We start from the raw sequence: 22,579 nt of genomic DNA on the forward strand, positions 1-22,579 counted from the left end.
ACGAATATAAAATTACTGGGCTTTTAGTGTGCACGAATTTGGCTAAAAATGTCAATTCGCTGCCAGGTGGGACTGGTACCAACTCCCCCACCTGCTGGGCAGCCAATCGCTGCTGTTTGAGATGAGCCTCCATTTGGGCCTTGAAGTCCTCTGCCTTCTTCTGTTCACTAACCTTAGCCTGTTGCTCAACTGCTTGTGCCTTTTCTTTCTCCACTCTGCAGGGAAAGAAAGGAGGAATTTATCAGAAACTACAGGCATACCTCATAGATATTGTGGGTTTGGTTCCAGATCACTGCAATCAGGCAAATGTCGCAATAAAGTGAGGCACATGATTTTTCTGATTTCCCAGTGCATATAAAAGTGATGTTTACACTATACTGTAGTCTACTAAGTGTGCAATAACATCATGTCTAAAAAAAAAAGTACATACCTTAATTTAAAAAATACTTTATTGCTAAAAAATGCTAATAATCATCTGAGCTTTCAGTGAGTCGTAGTAGTAACATCAAAGACCACTGATCATAGATCATAACAAATATAATAATAATGAAAAGTTTTGAAATACTGAGAGAATTATCAAAATGTGACACAGAGACACAAAGTAAGCAAATGCTGTTGGGGAAATGGTGCCTACAGACTTTCTCAATGCAGAGTTGCCACAAGTCTTCAGCTTGTAAAAACCGCAGTATTTGCGAAGCGCAATAAAATGAGTATGCCCGTATCCTACTAGGCAGCTGGCATCTAATATTAAGTGAAATCTGGTTAAGTTCCACATCATACAAAAAGTATAAAATTATTTAAATTTAAAAATAAAACATTTAAATTAAGGTAATTCAAAATTGACAAGTAGATAATAACTCATAAAAATTAGAAAGAGGACATTAATAAACGATACACAGCTGGAGAATCAAAAGGTGGAGCAAAATCAGGACATATCGAATAAACTATTAAAGAGGTAATTCTTTAATTCTGAAGTGACAAAAATCTTCAGCATCTGATCACATATAAACCATTTCCTTACCTCTCAGCAAACGCCCTGATCTCCCATAATTCCAACTCTTCCTCTGCTACCCAGGTTTCAATAATAACAGGGCCAGTTTGCTTGGGCGTTTCTGGTCTCTTTGGCCGCAATGCACTCGATCGAAGGCCTTTCCTCTGAGGCGTAGGTGTTTCTTTGGAAAAGAAATCAGAGTATTTTAAGCAATATAGCTTCTAAATTATAGTACTTCTGGCATCTTCTCTTATATCATGAAAAGCAGGGATTGGCAAACATTTTCTTAAAGGGCCAGATGGTAAATACTTTAGACTATGCAGGCCAGATGGTCTCTACTACAACTCCTCAACTCTGTATCATAAAAGGAGCCAAAGACAATACATAAGTCAGAAAGTGTGGCTGTGTTCCAATCAAACTTTATTAACAAAAGCAGATGGTGGGTCAAAGCTCATGGTTTGCTGGCCCCTGATATAAAAGCCCTATTAGCCTTTCCACAGCCTGTTCCCTCTGCCTGGAACACTACTCCTAGCCTCCTTCCCCCTCATTTGACTGGTGCCTAATTCATCCTTCAGACCGCAATGTGGATACAACCTTCTTCAAGAAGCGTAGCGTGTTCCTCCCAGCTGGGCTGGGTGTCCTTGAAATGTACAACTCTGGCGATCTGTATTTCCCTATCAGGGCACCGAGAAGAGGGACTGGAGACTTACTAATGTAAAGGAGGGATCGGAAACTATTAAGAATAGATATAATCTCCAGTGATAAGATTCTAAAAATAAAAAGTAGGGACAGACAAGCATTGAACCTTCCCATATGTTCAGGGAAGAGGGAAGCAGTAGAATCACAGGCAAGCAACAGAAGGAAACTGAAACAGCAGCAGGACCTGGATTGTATGAAGTGATACAAGAAAAGAAAAGTGATTCAAGGAGACAGCAGTGGTTTGCATCAACGGCTGTGGAGTCAAGACTGACGACTGGTCAGGAACGCCTTCTTCCATCTGTGTGTCTTTGCCTATCAACTGAGCTGTCTATTCCTGTTCCAGGACATTGTTTTAATTATACTAATATTTCATCATCTATTAGGACAGCTACCCCCTTATTGTTACTCTTTTCAAAAAAGCCATTCTCATTTATTCTCCAAGATGAGCTTTTGAGTTGATTCAATCAAGATTCAAAAAATTAAATTTATCCATTTGGGGACAATTAACTTCTATAAAATAGTAAGCTTCTATTTATAGACAGCATCTTCTTTTTACACGTTTCTTCATAGTTGTTCCCCCAAGTATTTTTACTACACAGGTAAAATAAAATTATTTATTTTTGTCTAATGATATATCTTGAATCTGGACACCTTGCTGGACTCTTCTTAGTGTTAATAATTTTGATTCTCAAGTATAGAATTATTATACCTTTTCTTTGCTTCCTTTAAGAATAGGGGCTGGATTCCATTGTTCTATGTATTTGTCACCTAAGGCCTATCATGTAGGTGTCTATAAATGTTTCCTGAGTAACTCTTTATGCCTCTTAGGTTACTTCTACCCTGAGCACTGAAGTATTACACAATAGCTTGAACCCTTGAGTCAACAAATCTTCACTGACCACTTATGTGTCAGATTCTACAGCAGATTCCAGGACTATAACCAGACAGACTCAAAGGCTTGAGTCTTGGAGCTGACGGTCTGGTGTCAACCACTGCTCCATATCTTTAATTACTGATAAAAGAGGTATTCGTACCCTTCCTCTGCCTGGTACCATGACTGTAGGCATCACTGTGTGTCTAGTGGAATTTTGCTATGTTTACTGATTAAATATCATTTTAAAAACAGAATAGTTTCTGATGAAAAAGTATTTTTTTCAAAAGATGATTAAAGAGTTAAAGAAACAATTACAATCAAACTTCAATTCATAAAAGATATGGCTAACAGGTAAATAATAAAAGAATTCTTTCTACTCCTTACCTTTTGGTGCTTCTGGAACTCCAATGGGGCAGATGATTTTCCTGATACAATATTCAGATCGAATGCCATAAGGACCAACATCTCGCCTCTTAATTATTTCTGTTGTTGTGATTTCAGTTTCAGATGTTTCTATGGTGATTTAATTCACATAGTATTAATAACCACCCCAAATATTCAGAGAATAAAAAGGTACAACATCTGGTACTTTAAAAAAGAGACTAGGGGCTTCCGTGGTGGTGCAGTGGTTGAGAGTCCGCCTGCCGATGCAGGGGATATGGGTTCATGCCCCGGTCTGGGAGGATCCCACGTGCCGCGGAGTGGCTGGGCCCGTGAGCCATGGCCGCTGAACCTGTGCGTCCGGAGCCTGTGCTCCGCAACAGGAGAGGCCCGCGTACCGCAAAAAAAAAAAAAAAAGACTAAACCTTTGGAAACATTTGCTTAATGAACAGCTGCAGGACCATCACTAGATTGCAACAATACTGAGTTTCTTCGTCACTGAAAATTTCTCAACTGAGCAAAATGCTGTTTGGGCACAGCTTAGTTCCTGGTGGCAAAATTCGGTCAAAATAATAAAAACCCTAGGAGAGCAGCAGCAAGCACAGGGTTCCAGATGTCCCAATTTAAATAATTTATACTGTGCGGTAAGAAATATCTTTTAAAAATTCACACTGGTTCACACATTAGTGACTACCCTTATAATGTGAAATGCCCCTGCCCGGCCCCCAGGATTTTATGGCATGTGTTGCTAAACTTGACCAAAGCCTTGTTTTTAAAATACTAGCACTATATTTTAATAAATAACAGACATGCTTAAAATGAAGTGAACTGTCAAGAGATTTTTCTCTTTTAAACTTAAATTCGAAAATAAAAAACCGCTACCTGTCCGTGTAGTCCCTCCTCCTGGAGGAGCCTTGGCTGCCATGTCATCCCATCTCAGACTTGCCCACAGTAACCGCAACATAAGACTCACTCCAGCTAAGGACTTCACAGTCTGAAGTCTATACCTGAAAGAAAAACCCAAGAAAAACGATGTATGTATACACACACACACACATACACACACACACACACACACACACACACACACACACACACACACACTCTCTCTCTCTCTCTCTCTCTCTCTCTCTACTAAACTGAAGGATTGTTTTTTGTCCTCATTGTGACTTCAATATTTATCATATGGCTTTATAAGCACTTTGGTTATTATATGTCCCTTAATAAAAGAATTTTTTGTTCCCAGGCATGACATGCATCTAACAATTCACAAAGGGGCTGTAGTTACCTCAAATGCCATATAAATATGTAAAACAAAGCATGTTTCATTGTAAGACTGATATGGCAACAATTTACAAAGATTTTATAAATTTAGCCTAATTCTAAAATATGTGTTAGAAAAATTATGAATGAGAGCATATATGGAGAAATAAATAATTGTGTGACAATGTGATAAGTGATCTGAAGAAGAATAAAATCTTAACTGATTTTTGCTGAAACAAACTGAAGATGTTTCAATTTTCTCAAAAAGCAAAACAAAAAGACCTCACAAATCCAATAAGACCTTTCCAGATGGACAGAAATTTTGTACTGAAATGGTGGTTCTGCAAAACACGAAGTACTGGATGATGAGTGCTGCTAATACTAGCGTTACTTTAACAACATTCGTGTAGTTTTAGAATCCTATGATACAATGAATAATAAAAAAGGACATTACTATGTTAGTTACTAGTCAGGAGACAAAGGAATCTCTGTGTTCGGGTTTTTTCTAAACACTGTATACAAAGTTATTGAACATTTTAGATATTCTTTTAAAAATAATATTAAAAACACATTTCAGAATGAATTTACAACTGCAATGAACATCATGTCTTAAAATGGAGTTAACCATAGAACATTTTAAAGCAGCCCTAGGCTGTCAATTCTCTATTAGTGGTTTTGTATAATTAAATATTTTATTGACGTTTCCACATACTTAAATGAATATACTGATTGATTGTACTGTAGGGAAAGCCTATGAAACGAAATAATTTCCTCCTCTAATAGAGGTATACAAGGTAAGTCTTAGACAATTTATATTTGAAAAGCAATGCTTTCTATTCTTAACGTTAAGTTAGAAAAGCAAACAACGTGAGAAAGAGAAAGCTCTAGCCAAAAAGTTGCTGCAACTTCTTAATTTCCCCTCTCCAGCTGTGACACCATTATTTTCTTTGTTGGGCTATCACCCTGTGAATCCTCTGACCTGGACAGAGGGTTCTTAAATTAGAGGGCAAATGTTAATCCGTGCAAGGATGTCCTGAGAGGGGGAAAGTGTCTGTCACTTTCAGATCACACCCTAAAGAAATGCCTAGGGAACTTTGGACTCATGGGAGAAAACAAATGAATATTTATTTGGAAAGAGAGTTGTTTCTCATTCTCTCTCTTCTTCCTCCAATCATTCTCAACAAACAACAACTTGAAAGCTTCTCTATTTTACAATGGAAACACCACCAGGTGGGGAACACATCTCATGCATTAGAGCGTGTCCATTCATTTGTTCATTCAAAAAATACTTGAGTTTCTTCCATGTGTTAAACTAAGTGAAAGGAGCTGGGGACACAGAAGTGAATTATAATGTCTTCCTGCATCCTGAGGAGCTGTAACAGAGGAAAGCACAAGGGAGTGGTACCTGATTGGGCCCAGGGATGGGGATGAGAGCTTTGCTGGAGCCTCAGAGGACAAGGGTGAGGGGGCGGCTGACCAAAGGCAAGGGGGCACACATGCGCTGAGGAGGAAGGTGTACAAAAGCACACACTTCTTCCCGAAAACCACATCCGGTGTACTCTGGCTGGAGGGAAGGGGTGTGAAGGTGCAGCGAGAGATGAAGCTGGCATGAGAGAAGAAGGCAGAAGCCAAAATGTGCTGCACTGAATGGAAGGATTAAAGAGCGTCAGCGGCCGTCTATACGGAGATCTCTGCAATGCAGCCAGCTCTGCATGGGTTATAAAGGGGAGTACTTCTCATAGACGTGGTGGACAGGTGACAAACGCTTTCCCCTTCCCAGCCCTGTGGTGGTTAACACATCCGCTTTAAATGCCTGCTCAGCTCAGTCAGAACATTCACAGGATAGATCTGCATTTTAGGAGGATCCTTCTGACAGCACCATGGAGAAAACTACTGGTTCAAAGTGATCATGAAACACAGAATCAGGGCCTGGGGAAAAGGGAGTAAGGGAATGGACAGTGTGGAGGGAAAAAGAGGCCCTAATGAGTCAATGAGACAAGTTTCACTTTTTCAATACTGCTCAGCCTTAATGTTAAATTTTATAAAGACCAAACATGCGCCTTTGGCATTCTTAGCACCTACTCTAAGCATCAGATGTATTTTATTCAAGTGTGAGTAGAAAAATGCATTCTAAAGTCAAGAATAATTTACATTTTTACCCATGCCTCCGTTAGATAGAAGGGATTATGTTTCTCTCAACCTCAGCAAATTAAGACTTTAGCATATATCTGAAGGCAGTATCTGTTTAAAACATACAGGAAGGTACTTCCTTCCATTAAAAAATGAGAAATTAACTAAACAGATAAAAACTGTGCCCCCAGTGCATATTAAAACACAACAATACAAGGTTTCTGAAACCCAGCAGTGCAGAAAAGGGCCCTGGGCAACACATGAACAGAACTGGTTCAGAGAAAAGTGCTTCGCAGTCAAGCCTACCTTCCATTTACAGAATAGAAAAGAGCAGAAAGGTCGGCCTCCACAACTGCCAGGTCACTTTAATTAAAGTATTTGTACATAGTAACTTTTCCAGTGGGAAAGAAGTTACCTGCAGGACAGTCAAGGATACATTTTGGGACCGCTCTCAATGAAGAAAGCAGAAAAGTGCAGAGTAATCCTACAAATCCATGAACTGTAATGAAGAGTTCCTTGATTCCCTGCAGGATTCTGCAAATCCTTCATTGCAGGCCCTGCAGAGAAATTGTACTTTTCAGCTGTCTCTATTGAATGTGTAATGGAGTGATGATATTTTAATTCAAATCAAAAGATGAGTTATTAAAAACTTGGTCAAACCAACTATGACTGGTCATATTAATTAATTCCTTTATAGAGAGTACTCATTTACAGTCTTTTTTTTTTAATACTAGCTAATTGTAATATAAAGAAAACAAGAAAAGTATGATTTCAACTTAAAGGAACCATACTAAAGACACACAGAAATGAAGCCTAAAGTGAAATGGAGTCTGCTCAGGAACCTGCTGACATCATGAACTTGAGGATCCTAGCGAAATCTCACTGCAAACAAGACCGTTCCTAGTTTCTGAGTGAGCATGTCCCACAGAACTCTTATGTTTTCAATGTTCATGTTCCATCCTTTTCAATTTTAAGGGTGAAAAGATAAAAAGACAAGGACATGGAAAAGCACAAAGCAAGGACAAATACGTGAAATGTGATATAGAAGATAAAGTACTGGACTGGGATTTAGGAAAACCAGGCACTATTCCTCACTCAGTCCCTCTGGGACCAGAGGCAAATTATTATGCATCTAAAAAAGATACGAATTTCTAAGATCCTTTCCCAACTTAAAACTACATGATCTTACAACTGCCAACTCTACGTACTTATAATTTATCCCCAAAGCTTAATGCCCAGGAACTTTTAAATTAAGACTATTTCTGGGTTTAAAGAAACTCCCTAAGGAATCTCAGACTACCTTTTCTCACATAAATAACAGAGAACTCCAAAACAAATGCCTATCATGCAAACAAATTACATCAAGATTTCCTACATTATGATGAACCTTGTGTGATTTACAGGCATGTTTCCTATGTCTTATGTTTTTATGAGTTACCTAACAGAAATAAAATACAAACATTCCAGAAAGTTGGTGATTATCCAATTCTGTGATTATCTCACTCCCAAAGCAAACACATGGCAATAACTTGGGAGGTTAGACCACGGAAACAACTATGTTTGACACACTTCTTTTGTCTTGTGAAAAGTGAAGCTGAATTTCATTCTAAAGGATTCCCTTACATTTTCAGTCTTTAAACATTTTTCCCTAAGTAAACTTTAGTACCCACCAGCTGGCCGAGTTAAAACCTCTCTGTATCTTATTTCCATTACTAACTTTGCCCATTAAATATATATTTCCCTGTCTTATTTCTGTTATCTCATAAATGAGATATTTTTATTAGATAATTCTTTAAAAACTTTCTCCCTCCCCCAAATGCATTTTAAAGTACATACCTCCAAGTGATACCAAAGGTTGGTCTAGGAGAAGGATATGGCCATATATCCAAGGCAGGTTTTGCATTATAATTAAAATAAGGGACTTCTCGGATTCCTCCTTTTCTGGCCAATTTTTTTAGGTCATCATTGGGCAAAACAAATATGCTCTTCTTGCTGCTCTTGGTGATGAACTTTCTGTACGATGGCAGAGCTGTACCTGAACGAGTCTTCTTGGGTCTTGAAAACTTCATGAGTTTCACTTTGTCTCTTGTGGAATATTCTTTGCTCACGGTCATAGATGTTACCAGAGTGCCTCCTGCGGTGGTCAGTGAGTCTGTCACTGTCGTGGTGACCACAGTTTTGCTCTGCTCCTTCACAGAGATTATGTCCACACTGCTGCCTGTGGAGGGCGTGGAAAGCTTTGTTACCGTTGTAGTGGTCGTTGTGACAGTGGACTTGGCACAATTTTCTGTGGAAGAGACCACAGTCTGCTTATCAACTTTTGCTACCTTAATTACGGTTTTTGATTCTGTGGCTACTGTGGACGTCATGGTGGTGACTTCTGTGATGACTGTTTTTCTTTTAGATTCTCCATTGACATTTTCATCTTTGTTGGTGGGCGGGCCATTTTCATCAATAAAATCATTACTGAAGTTAGAGTCCTCTCCAGAAGTAACAGGAGACGAAATAACTTTCTTAACTTCGCAGGTTTCAATTTCCATGTCTTCTTCCTGACTGGCTGAACTGCTGCTTTCTGGACAAGATGGTAGAGGCGTGGTAGGTTGGGTACCCTCAGACTGTTTGGTTGATGGCAGGGTCTCTAGGCGATCTTGGTAGTCGCCTTCAGTATCCGAAGACCTCAGTAAACATGATTTTGTTTCCAAGTTGTTTTTTTCATTAAAATCTTCCATGATGACATCACCATTCATGAATGGCTTTACAGCAGATTCTTTAACAGTCAAAGACTTAATATCATTTTCAGGAATTATTTTATTTATATTATTAACCTTTGGTTCAATGTCACAACTTCCTACTTTACTCTCAGAAATGTCTTTCAAGCATTCACCTTTCAAATATACTTTAGGTTTATTATCTTTTCCATTTATTTGAAAGGTACTTGCTTTCTGTCCTTTCTTTTCAGACTCTCGGTTTTCATTATTCTTTTTGTCAGTGACACTTTTCAGATTGATTTGATCGATACATTTATTAAGTGGTCTCTCCTTTAATTTCTGATCTTGACTTGTTTTTTTACCATTTGCTTCATTTACCTTAGCCTGCAGCCTGTCGCCACAGTTTCCAGTGGTCTTATCTGAAACAAACTCATGTTTCAACGGTTCTAAGCCTTCACTACCTTGTTCTTGAGTTATTAACTGTTCAGAAATACTTTCATTGCTATTCTGAACAATCATATCTTCTTCACTGCTGTCTTGAATAGACATAGTATCAGAACTATTTTCCAAAGTGCTATTATATTCAGAATCACATCCCAATTTTCCTTCAAAGTCTATTGCTTTTGACAGAGATGGGATATCTCTATCATCAGTACTTTTAGGTACTGATGGAAGTAAAGGGCTCTGGGAAGGAGACACAATGGTGTCATTATCTTCCTGTATGAGTGGTTTTTTGTTCTTATAGATCAAAGTACCAATTTCATCTGCACTGGCTAGTTTAGCGTCATCAATGAGAAAATCACTTCCTTTTGTTTTAATCTTACTGGGCTCCTGGCCTTTACTGGCAGGGTCAGAGAGACTCTCATTTATGTCATTTCGAACAGAATTTTGTTTCTGACAGTTTGTCTCTGCGCTCTGAATGGAGGCATCATCTAGCATTTGATCTTTTGAATAAAGTTTGTTTGTTGTATGATCAGGATCACTGATTCCAAGAATTGAGGAATCATTTTGTGAACATCCCCGAATCAAGTCTTCAGATTTATCATTACTTGCATTAGAGCTCTGTTCTTGTGTAAGCAAGTCACTTTGACACCCTTCTTTTACTTTTGTTATTACTGGTGATTCAGACAGACTTTTCGAAGAACTTGTGCAGGTCTTTCCTATACCCTTAATTCCACCCTCCAATTTCATTTTCTCGTGGCGTTGTTTTTCTTCCAGTGTAAACTGTTTAATTCTCCTTTCAAGAAGTCCATCTAGTTTGGATGATTTGATTTTCTTTTTATAACTAGTCCTTAGATGAAAACCCTCACTGACATTGACCACATCTACTTGAGAACTTTCCTGACAATTTATATGTGACTCTGTTTTCACATCATCATCTATTTCCATCGGTTCTTCCTTAAAGGATTTATCATTGTCAGAGTCTAAAACTTCTTTTACATCTGTGAAACAAAGACATTTATATAAATGTAATTTTTAGCCTGAAATGTGGAATCCATGATAATATTTTCACTTTAAAAAATACCAGTTTTTATGATTTTTACTCAAAACCTTAACTATAAGTAGCTATATATTTAAAAGTTCCTGATATGATTAAAATAGGTCAATGGACAGGGCTAAACTTTATAAAAGGTTAAAAAACACATACATTCCAAATATTTAAATATTCTGATTCCTAGTATCTAAAAATGATGGAATGCCACAAGGAAAAATAACTTAGTATGTGATAGCTATTGCATATACCAGTACCTTCACATAAGATTTTGTACAGAGTATTTTATGGTTATTTTATGGTTATAAAACATATTAAGCCTCATGCATTATCTAACTTAGTTTTTAAAAAAACAACTTTTCACAAAAGTCAATGTAAGTTCCTCAAAAGGCTGAACATAGAGTTATCTCTTGATCCAGCAATTCCACCCCTACGTATTTACCCAAGAGAAATGAAAACATATGTCCATATAAAAACTTGTACATGAATGTTCATATTTCCATTATTCTTAATAGCCAAAAAGAAACAACCCAAATGTCCACCATGAATGGATAAACACAACATGACGTATCCATACAACAGAATATCATTTGTAAATAAAACGGAATGAAGTATTGATACATGCTACAACATGGATGAACTTTGAAAACATGCTAAGTGAAAGAAGCCAGACACAAAGGACCACATACTACCTGATTCCATTTATATGGAATGTCCAAAACAGGCAAATCCATAGAGACAGAAAGTAGATTGGGATTTAGGGAGGACTGACTGCTAGTGGGTATGAAGTTTCTTTTTGGGTGATGAAAAATGTTCTAAAATTGAGTATGGTGATAGATGAACAACTCTGTGAACATGGTAAAAACTACTGAATTGTACACTGTAAGTGGGTGAGTTATATGGCATATGAATCATGGTTCAATAATGCTATTATCAAAGAGACATTGCAGTACCTTTCCTGCTGTGCGAACTAGATCCAGTGCTTTCTTATCACCCCCAGGCTGCCCTCCACACTTTTCTCTCCTTACCTTGGTCCTTCTTCTCAGTAACCTTTGAAATGTCCATTTCACTTTGGTCTGCTCCCTTTGTAGCATCTGAATCTTTTACCTCGCCTTTCTCAGAATCAGACTCTGTTTTTATTTTTTTTGGACTTCGTGGACTTTTTCTTCTATCTGATTCATCCATATTTTCATCCATATTATTTTTAGCTAAAAAAAACCCCAAGTATATAGTAATTACAAGTATGTCAAATATTAGCAATTTACTTTAATATACCTAGTTTAGTGGAAATTATCAAGTATATTCCAGCAATTTATACTTTTTTTTAATTCAAAAAACCCAAAATACAAAAGTTGAAGCTATTACATTCTTTCTTATATGCTCAGCTGACCTAAAGCATAGAAGTAATGACTACAGCTTAGATGTACTTCAGAAGCCTTCACATATGAGACTATTTCAACCTGTTCACTGACTTCAGAAAGTCTGCATCAGTGGTTTCTAACATACTTTGTATTACAGAACCGTATTAGAATTGGATAAATGCTATGATCCCCTACCCAGAAAACAAGTACATACACAAACTTTTGTAATAAATTTCAATGGCATTTGAAATTTGAATACAGTTGAAGTTTATCTATAGATTCCAAGTTAAGAATACTTAAGTCTGTATCACAGAAAAGAGAAATAACCAAATGCAATGTGTAGCCTTGTTTGGACCCGATTTACTACTGGTTTCTTCCCTGCTGCCAACTGGGAGGAAAAGACTCAAAAGATGCTCCAAGACCAACTTGGTACCTGCTAGATAAAGGCCCAGCATTTGGACAATAGAAAACCCCATGCTAAGGAAAGTGGACACAAAATAAATTTGCAAAAGCCTAAATATTTTGCATATTGATAATCCGGATTTTATTACATAGGTCAAACACAATTAAAGAAAAGCTCTCTATAATTCTTTCTAAGTGCTACACAGGTAACTGGAACAATGAAATAGTAATAAAAATTATAACAATCTTTTAGAATTTATTATAATGGACATTTAGCTTGAATATAATCAGATAATGTAAATGAATATTGAATATTTCTATTTAGCAAATAGAAACAGTTATTGAACATCTGCTATATGCAAGACACTCCTAGTCCCTAAAATATAAATTCCAGTGAGCTCTATAAAATACATGTTTTTTTCTGTTAAAAGGTAATTCAGTGACAACTTTCCCACATTAACAGTTTCAAAAATCTACTGGTTCAGGTTTCATGAGAACCATTCACAAGGAAGCCAAATCAGTTAGCTAGGTGTGTACATAGCACTTATTTGGCACTACAGCATGGGCTTCACAGGAAAGACCATATCACACCATAAATTAGCAAACATGCTGCAGAGTGAACAGAACTGCTTTTGAAAATTGCTTAGATAACAAAGGAGAGACAACATGGTAGAGTGCAAAAAGGGCAACGGAAGCACTATCTGTGTGACCTTCAGTATGGCACTTAACACCTTCATGAAATAATTTGTTTATGTAACATGAGTTTCAAAATATTTACCTCCTAAAAGGGCAGTTCACCTCTAGAGTTCTGTGATTCTAAACACTAAAGTTGGGACTTCCCAGGTGGCACAGTGGTTAAGAATCCGCCTGCCAATGCAGGGGACACAGGTTCGAGCCCTGGTCCGGGAAGATCCCACATGCTGCGGAGCAACTACGCCCATGCACCACAACTACTGAGTCTGCGTTCTAGAGCCCACAAGCCACAACTACTGAGCCTGTGAGCCGCAACTACTGAAGCCCGCGCACCTAGAGCCCGTGCTCCACAACAAGAGAAGCCACCACAATGAGAAGCCCACGCACCGCAACAAAGAGTAGCCCCCACTCGCCACAACTAGAGAAAGCTCAGGCACAGCAACGAAGACCAAATGCAGCCAAAAAATAAATAAATAAAGTCATTAGCCAGTAGCATAAACTGAGTTACTATCTCCTTTATGTGATAGTGTTATGGAAGCCTCTATCACTTTCTTTCTGGTTTTGTTAAACGTTACAATGCTGAGGTCACCAGACTGTGTTTCCTCAAGAAGTCAGGCAGTACTGAATTTAAAACTTTAGAAAAACAGTTAGGTAGCTGAGGCCTTCTTTCTTTTAACAAGTTTTATTCTATCATCTTTTTAAGCTAAAATCCTAGATATCAAAATCCCATGAATAAAGGTAATTTCAAAAACTTCAGAGTTTATAATTATTAAACTACATTAGTAATTTTTTTTTTTTTTTTTTTTTTTTGTGGTACGCGGGCCTCTCACTGTTGTGGCCTCTCCCGTCGCGGAGCACAGGCTCCGGACGCGCAGGCTCAGTGGCCATGGCTCACGGGCCCAGCCGTTCCGCGGCATGTGGGATGTTCCCGGATCGGGGCACGAACCTGTGTCCCCTGCATCGGCAGGCGGACTCTCAACCACTGCACCACCAGGAAAGCCCATACATTAGTAATTTTTCACATTCTAGTAAGAATTGCAGAAAAACACTTTCATCCAAAATATAGTCAATATACTACAAATTTATAAGAATACAAATCAGAAACAATTATGCAGGAAAAACAGCTTAAGTTACTTACTTTCTTCTAATGACTTTCTGTAATTCACATTAGTATTGCCTGGCAATTTAGGAACAAACCTATAAACATGAGTTTTACTAATCCAGCTCCAACCACCATATCCTGTTACTCTGTATTCCTCTCCTTTTTGTTTCCAAACCTGGTGTAAGTGAAAACATGCTGATTAAACAAGGATGAGAATGTTTTATAAAGCACATGTGGTTTTACACATTTTTACTAAATAAAATCAATGGTCAGGCAAATTAATCTACCAGTCCATTTTATTTTCACTGAGAATCAAAGATTTATGAAGAAACCTAATATTCCTTTCTAATATGAAAAATATAGAACAATTTTACATTTATAACAATTTCTACAAATTGGTCTAATGACTCACCTATATTCTACTAACATAAACCTATGCTTATAAAATTGCCAGAAAGAATTACTTCATTCCAACTACGTTAATTAAAAGTGTGTCAAAAGTAATAAAAAATTACTAAGTATTCAAAACTGCAGAATCAAAGTCTCAGAAATGGCTAACACAATTTAAAAGATCATACCAAAATTACCTGATGTTTAACTGGAAACGTATATTTTACCCATGTAGCTTGTTGCATTGTTTCTTCCTCTTCTTGTTTTTTCTCTTTTTTTTTGACTTTCTCCTTTTCTTCTCTTTCAATTGATGTCATTCTATGTAACCTAAGAATATATGGATAGAAAGACAGAATTACACTCAACTATAAAATATAAACAAAAAAGATAAAAATATAGTACTGAAAATTAGGAAGACAAAAACAAAGAATGATTAGCTATACTCCCACAGCCCAAAAAACCCAGACTCATAAAAATAAGTAGATGTACAATTCTCTAATAGGAAAAAAATCAAATAGTACAAAAAGGAAAAAAACAGAACATGCTATCCTTCTCATATGCCTCTCCATAAGAAATATACTCACTTACGACTATTTATGCATACATCAACACTGTAATATAATATCCTTTTTGTGTAATTATAAATACAATTACACCGTCTTTAATCAATGAAAAACTGCACTAGATCTTTCCATACCAGAAGATACATATCTTCTTTCCTTCCCCACAAAAGACCAACAAATCCCCGAATTTTATCAACCAATATTCCTATTTCTACTAGTACTTGGGATTTTTAAGTCTTCAGAGGATCCACTAACATAGAACTCATGTTTCCTACAACCACAGAGAAAGGGACCCACAGGGCTCCTGCTTCTGGATGACAGGAAGGGTTGGGCAGGAAGGACCACATGGACTGGGCATTAATCATTAGGCCTAGGGCACAGACCACACTCTTTTTCCAGGTAAGAAAATAGATATCACTGCACCTACCAGTAAGGAGATGGGCAGGTCTGTGGTGAGGTTCTACTTTAAGGTGATCAGATTTTCATGAATGGGAATATTTCCCATAATGAAGAACATTAACCAAAATCTACAAAGAAAGGAGCTCCGGTCTCTAAGAGCCCTAGTGGTAGAAGAATTGCTTTTATCATACCCTACCCAGATGTAGCCAATTTCAAATGCACAGCTATGTGAAAAGAATAAAGAGATCTTTTGTTAACTTGGGGGAGCAGAAGAAAGATGTGAGAGGGGATTTAATTCTTTTCACCTCTGTCCCTCCACCAAAAACTTCCTATTTATCTATCTCCACTTTGAATAAAGTTTTGTGTCCTTGTGATTACAGCACCCTAGAATCTAGTGTCCCCCAGGCCAAGAGCTCATGCCTGTTAACTGCACACAACTAGTATAGCAAAGATTCATCTCTCACTACTGATGGGAGAGGAAAGGGAATGGATTCTCACTAGGGACTAATTTAGTCTCAGATACCATAATTTGCAACCAGGGAGTGGGCAAAACTCTGGAGGCACAACATAGTGGATAACCTGCCAGCCTCAGCTCTCCAGAGTAAAGAAGTAGTGACTGAGCTACGATCAAGTAGTATTTCTCAACAGGGTTTTTGTGGGTTCAGCTTTAAACACCTATAAAAGGCCAGGTCTGGCACAGCAGCTGAGCCATCTTCCCAGATGGTGGCCAGGAATGGAGTACTGTCTGGGGAGAACACCAGTACAGTGACACTCTGGGAACGCACGGCTAAGCTGGGCACTCAGCTTGTGCTCTTGGTGTTCACATGGGGAACAGGTCCATCTTCATCATCAAAGACAAAGGCTTCATCTTGCTGACGCCAGGCCAGTGAGGTAGTATTGTAGCTAAACTGTGATGTCCGCTCTCCCAGAATAGATTCTACAGTTCTCACTATCTCCAACACAATCCTTATGGGAAAAGGCAGCAGGAAAGGTGAGCTCTGCAGGGGTTCAATTCCATTTAGTTGGGCAGAAATCTTGGCTACTGCTGGCAGCCTGACGCTGGTACTACGAGCCTCCAGACACCACTCCGTACTGGCGGGTGCACTGGGGGCAGGGGCTCCCTCCACACATCCTCGGTTCAGAGAGCCGGGCCAGGAGTGTGGACTGAGCCTCAACTCCGTTCCCCACCTCCACAGGGTTTTGTTGTGTTTCTCTTCCTATTATAAACAAAGCTACAGGAAACCATGTTTTACGTGTTTCTTAGCAAACTTGAGGAATATCCCTTTATGTTTCCCACTGGTAGAATGGCTGAGTCCAAAGAGTATTATATTTAAAGTGCTGACAGATGGTGCCCAATTGCTCTTCAGATTTGTACGCTTCACACTGCCATCAATTATAAAGCAATCCTGCTTTCCCGCACCTTCACTCAAGTTGGTACCAAACTTCTGAATTACTAGCACAATTGAGAGAGAAGAAATTCTATCCCATTGTTTTTATTTACAGTTCTTTAATTATGAGAGAAGTAACCACTTTTTTATGTCTACTGGCCTTTTATATTTATTTTTCTGCCAAATGCCTGTTCAAATCCTGTGTCTTATCTGTAATGGGCTTTTCATTTATAAAAGGTCTTTTTCATTTACAAAAGGAAAGTTTCCATTTGTGGTGCACATATTTTTCCTCAGTGTGTCATCTGTCTTTTGGATTTGATTATAATATTTTTCCACTCAGAATTTTAAATACATATATCCACTTTTTTCATCTATGGCATCTGGGTTTTATATCTGTTTGAAAAGAAAGTACCACAACAGAAACATAAATTAATCCACGCGCTCTTAAGTTTTTTGTTATAGTTTTTAACAATATATTGGGTATTTTTCAATCCTCATTTGTCTGAATGTTTTTGCTGAGGCAGGAATCTGGGTGATATTTTCCCCAAACACGCCCTCTTCTCCTTCTCTGACAGGCAAAGCTATCACAGTGGATTCCCACATGTGTTTAGGTCTATTTCTGGATTCTCTGTTTGATTCCACTGCTCTACTTCTTCTGTAGTACCAATTATTCTGATTATCATAGCTTCAAGATACATTCTAAATATCTATTCCCTTTTTTTGTAATACCTACTTCCCTTTTCTTACACATTTTCTAGAGGAAATATTTGTATCATTTTGGTCATGCCTCCCTCTCCCTCCAGGAAGAAAACTCCTATTCACAATGCAAATGAATATTAAATTTGATAGATTAAGTCAATATAATTAATATACTGCATGGCATCTTTAGAAAAATGCAACATACATATGTAAGCATATGATGTATCTTTTCATTTACTCAAAGTATCCTTTGTATCTTTTTTTTTTTTTTTTTTTGGCCACTGCACGGCAAGTGGATCCTAGTTCCTCAACCAGGGATTGAACCCGCAGTGGAAGTGCAAAGTCCTAACTACTGGACTGCCAAGGAAGTCCCAAAGTATCCTTTATATCCTTAGTAAAGTTTTAACGATTTCTTTACATGCTCCTAAATATTTATTAAATATATTCCTGGTTTGAGGTGGTTTGTCGTTGCTGGATGTTTTCTTCATTGTAATTTTTAGAAATATGTAAACTGTAACCAAGTTAAGAAACAGAACCTTATCAATAACCACTACATCCAAAACTAGTGTGTCCCACCCCCAGGCAGCCACTATCCTGACTTTTGTGTTATCATTCCCTTGCTTTTCTTTATAGTTTTACCACCACCTATGTGTGTATCCCAAACAATATAAAGTTTGGCTTTTGAAAACTCAGCAAGAAGAAAACTAGCTGCATGAGCAAGAACAACATTGCCACTATTAAAAGAAAGTTCCCAGGAAAAAATGAATTTGTCTCCAGGTCACCTTTCACAAGGTAAGAGCCTCTTGTGGTGCAATCAGAGGGAACAGTCATAAGCAACGCCTAGAAGACAGTGCGCTCACCACACTCAGGGTACCTGGCAGGACCATGTGTAAACAGGTGCACTGCAGAGACAGAATCATGCATTGCTCTGCTCTTCCTGCTTTTGTGCCTTTTGAGGATTCTATGGCGTGACTGGTGAAAATTCTCAGTTCTCCCCCACTGACTTGGGATTTGGCTTTCCTGGGTAGGGTACCACTCATCCTCTGGCAATACTGCTTGCAGTTTTACTGGTGCTGTCTTCTCCGTTGTTCCCCTTGTCCCTTGTGGGTTTATGCTTTGAAAAAATCCCTTTGCCATAGTTTTGGTGGAGTTCAGTGGGGAGCAAAATTAGATGTGCTCATTCAATTTGTTATTTTAACTCAGAACTCCCGCTTTTCTTCATGGTTACTATCTGCATATATAAAACCGACTGTTCAGTATGGGGGTCACCTTAATTAATTTTCATATTGTTTTATAGTTTTTCAGTCAATTAAGTATATAATGAGATCAACTATATACAACTGTCCCTACATTTACCTATTTATGTTTTATTTCTCTCAGTAAATTGCATTAATATTTTAAAGAAAAGTTAAAAGGTAACAGCAACAGTGGGGATCTCTGTTTTGTTCCACCTAAATGTTAATGGGAATACTTCAAGGGTTTCATCAAAAAACATGACGGTTTGGTCTGAAATACATTTTTACGAAAAAGGGGAGGGGGCATTCATCTATTTCTACTTACCCAAGTTTTTTTATAAACCAAGAATTAATAATGAACTTATATCTTCTTAATAAACAAATACCTTCTTGACATCTAATGAGAAAATCAAAGTTTTCTTTCTTTGACTTCTTAAAATAGCAAGGTATTAATAATCTCCTAAGAACAGACAAATCTTCCATACCTAGAGGAAGTCAAATTAGTCATGATTTATTATTCTTTTAATTTACTCTTGACTATATTTGCTAATGCTCTAAGATTTCGTGCATACACTTCTATTTGCTATTAATTATTAATCAATGGTAAATATTAATAAATGAGACAGGGCCATGATTTTCTATTTATCTATTTAACAAGTTTTAGAACAGTTTTGTACTAACAGAAATAATACTGAACCGGATTTCCTTCTTTTTCTATTTTATGGAACAGTTTAAACAGAATTACCCGTTTCCTAAAATTTGAAGAACTTCCTTATGAAATCATCTGGTCCTGCCCATCTCCTTACTGATAGGTACAGTGATATCCTTCAAACTGAACCAGAAATCCTTTTCTTGCCCAAGAGTGTGGCCTCTGCCCTACTACCCAATGATTCAGATCAGTGGGACTCTTCCTCCCTAACCCTTCCCCCACCCAAAAGGAGGAGTCCAGTGGGGCACTTTCTCTATGGATGTAGGAAGCGTGAATGCTATGTTAGTGGACTCTGTGAAGGTTGGAAATCCAAAGTATCAGTGAGAGAGATTCAGAAATATTGTTTGTTACGACCCCTTTTTCATTCTTGATATTGGTTATTTGTTCTTTATCCGCCCCCCGCCGCCCCGTTCCTGATAATCTCATCAGAGGTTTGTAAATATAATAGTATCTAAGGTACACATCTGTTTTCTATTTCATCAAATATTGACATATTTCCCATCTTTGGTTTGACTCATTGAGACGCATGCCTAGCTAGTTAATTTGCAGTTTTTCTTGTTCAGTGTAAGCACTGAAGGCTACCCATTTCCCCTAGGTACTCTTTAGCTGTTTCCCATAAATTTCAATTTATGTTGCATTCTCATTCAATTCATGATGTTTTCTAGTTTCCATTATGATTTTTTGACCATTTGTTATTTATTTAGAAGCATACTTCTTAAGTGTCAAGCATATAGGCCTTACACTTCTTTAAACTTTTACCACAAATGTCTACATCCCTAAACAATACAGCATTATATTAGCATACATTCTTTTAACCTTTACATAAATACAATCACACTACATATATTTTCAGGCGAAGAATTGTTTCACTCTGCTGTACATTTGTTTGTTTTTTTTTTGCCGTACACGGGCCTCTCACTGCTGTGGCCTCTCCCGTTGCGGAGCACAGGCTCTGGGCGCACAGGTTCAGCGGCCATGGCTCACAGGCCTAGCCACTCCGCGGCATGTGGGATCTACCCAGACCGGGGCAAGAACCCATGTCCCATGCATCGGCAGGCGGACTCTCAACCACTGTGCCTCCAGGGAAGCCCCTACTTTTAGTTTTTTAAGGAACCTCCATACTGTTCTCCACAGTGGCTGTATCAATTTACATTCCCACCAACAGTGCAAAAGGGTTCCCTTTTCTCCACACGCTCTCCAGCATTTACTGGTTGTAGATTTTTCTTTTTACATCTTTATTGGAGTATAATTGCTTTCCAATGGTGTGTTAGTTTCTGTTTTATAACAAAGTGAATCAGTTATACATATACATATATTCCCACATCTCTTCCCTCTTGCGTCTCCCTCTCTCCCAACCTCCCTATCCCACCCCTCCAGGCGGGCACAAAGCACTGAGCTGATCTCCCTGTGCTATGTGGCGGCTTCCCACTAGCTATCTATTTTACGTTTGGTAGTGTATATATGTCCATGCCTCTCTCTCGCTTTGTCACAGCTTACCCTTCCACCTCCCCATATCCTCAAGTCCATTCTCTAGTAGGTCTGTGTCTTTATTCCTGTCTTACCCCTAGGTTCTTCATGACATTTTTTTTTCTTAAATTCCATATATATGTGTTAGCATACGGTATTTGTCTTTCTCTTTCTGACTTACTTCACTCTGTATGACAGACTCTAGGTCTATCCACCTCATTACAAATAGCTCAATTTCGTTTCTTTTTATGGCTAAGTAATATTCCATTGTAGATATGTGCCACATCTTCTTTATCCATTCATCCAATGATGGACACTTAGGTTGTTTCCAGCTCCAGGCTATTGTAAATAGAGCTGCAATGAACATTTTGGTACATGACTCTTTTTGAATTATGGTTTTCTCAGGGTATATGCCCAGTAGTGGGATTGCTGGGTCACATGGTAGTTCTATTTGTAGTTTTTTAAGGAACCTCCATACTGTTCTCCATAGTGGCTGTACCAATTCACATTCCCACCAGCAGTGCAAGAGTGTTCCCTTTTCTCCACACCCTCTCCAGCATTTATTGTTTCTAGATTTTTTGATGATGGCCATTCTGAATGGTGTGAGGTGATACCTCATTGTCATTTTGGTTTGCATTTCTCTAATGATTAGTGATGTTGAGCATCCTTTCATGTGTTTGTTGGCCATCTGTATATCTTCTTTGGAGAAATGTCTATTTCGGTCTTCTGCCCATTTTTGGATTGGGTTGTTTAATTTTTTGATATTGAGCTGCATGAGCTGCTTGTATATTTTGGAGATTAATCCTTTGTCAGTTGCTTCATTTGCAACTATTTTCTCCCATTCTGAGGGTTGTCTTTTCATCTTGTTTATGGTTTCCTTTGCTGTGCCAAAGCTTTTAAGTTTCATTAGGTCCCATTTGCTTACTTTTGTTTTTACTTCCATTTCTCTAGGAGGTGGGTCAAAAAGGATCTTGCTGTGATTTATGTCGTAGAGTGTTTTGCCCATGTTTTCCTCTAAGAGTTTGATAGTGTCTGGCCTTACATTTAGGCCTTTAATCCATTTTATTTTTGTGTATGGTGTTAGGGAGTGTTCTAATTTCATTCTTTTACATGTAGCTGTCCAGCTTTCCCAGCACCACTTATTGAAGAGGTTTTCTTTTCTCCACTGTACATTATTGTCTCCTTTATCAAAGGTAAGGTGACCATATGTGCGTGGGTTTATCTCTGGGCTTTCTATCCTGTTCCATTGATCTATATTTCTGTTTTTGTGCCAGTACCATACCGTCTTGATTACTGTAGCTTTGTAGTATAGTCTGAAGACAGGGAGCCTGACTCCTCCAGCTCCGTTTTTCTTTCTCAAGACTGCTTTCACTATTCGGGGTCTTTTGTGTTTCCATACAAACTGTGAAATTTTTTTTGTTCTAGTTCTGTGAAAAATGCCATTGGCAGTTTGATAGAGATTGCACTGAATCTGTAGATTGCTTTGGGTAGTATAGTCATTTTCACACTGTTGATTCTTCCAATCCAAGAACATGGTATATCTCTCCATCTGTTTGTATCATCTTTAATTTCTTTCATCAGTGTCTTATAGTTTTTTGCATACAGGTCTTTTGTCTCCTTAGGTAGGTTTATT

The 22,579-nt window shown here is 38.0% G+C and overlaps 1 protein-coding gene across 14 annotated transcripts in view; it reads right to left on the reverse strand.

The window, feature by feature from the left end:
• BPTF (bromodomain PHD finger transcription factor) overlaps positions 1-22,579 on the reverse strand; it is a 135,309-nt gene that overhangs the window by 40,174 nt on the left and 72,556 nt on the right. For 7 of the 14 annotated variants that reach the window (XM_032615628.1, XM_032615629.1, XM_032615626.1 and 4 more), the window contains 8 exons: positions 14,684-14,813; positions 14,133-14,271; positions 11,567-11,746; positions 8,175-10,488; positions 3,828-3,952; positions 2,949-3,077; positions 1,022-1,172; positions 173-215 (listed from right to left, as the gene is read on the reverse strand). In XM_032615628.1, the coding sequence (XP_032471519.1) occupies positions 173-215; positions 1,022-1,172; positions 2,949-3,077; positions 3,828-3,952; positions 8,175-10,488; positions 11,567-11,746; positions 14,133-14,271; positions 14,684-14,813 (3,211 nt within the window). Of the gene's footprint in view, positions 1-91; positions 216-1,021; positions 1,173-2,948; positions 3,078-3,827; positions 3,953-8,174; positions 10,489-11,566; positions 11,747-14,132; positions 14,272-14,683; positions 14,814-22,579 lie in introns of all 14 variants that reach the window. The other 7 variants (XM_032615624.1, XM_032615620.1, XM_032615621.1 and 4 more) reach the window with 1 other exon arrangement.

Source organism: Phocoena sinus, chromosome 20 (genome assembly GCF_008692025.1).
Source record: "Phocoena sinus isolate mPhoSin1 chromosome 20, mPhoSin1.pri, whole genome shotgun sequence".
Lineage (NCBI taxonomy): Eukaryota > Metazoa > Chordata > Mammalia > Artiodactyla > Phocoenidae > Phocoena > Phocoena sinus.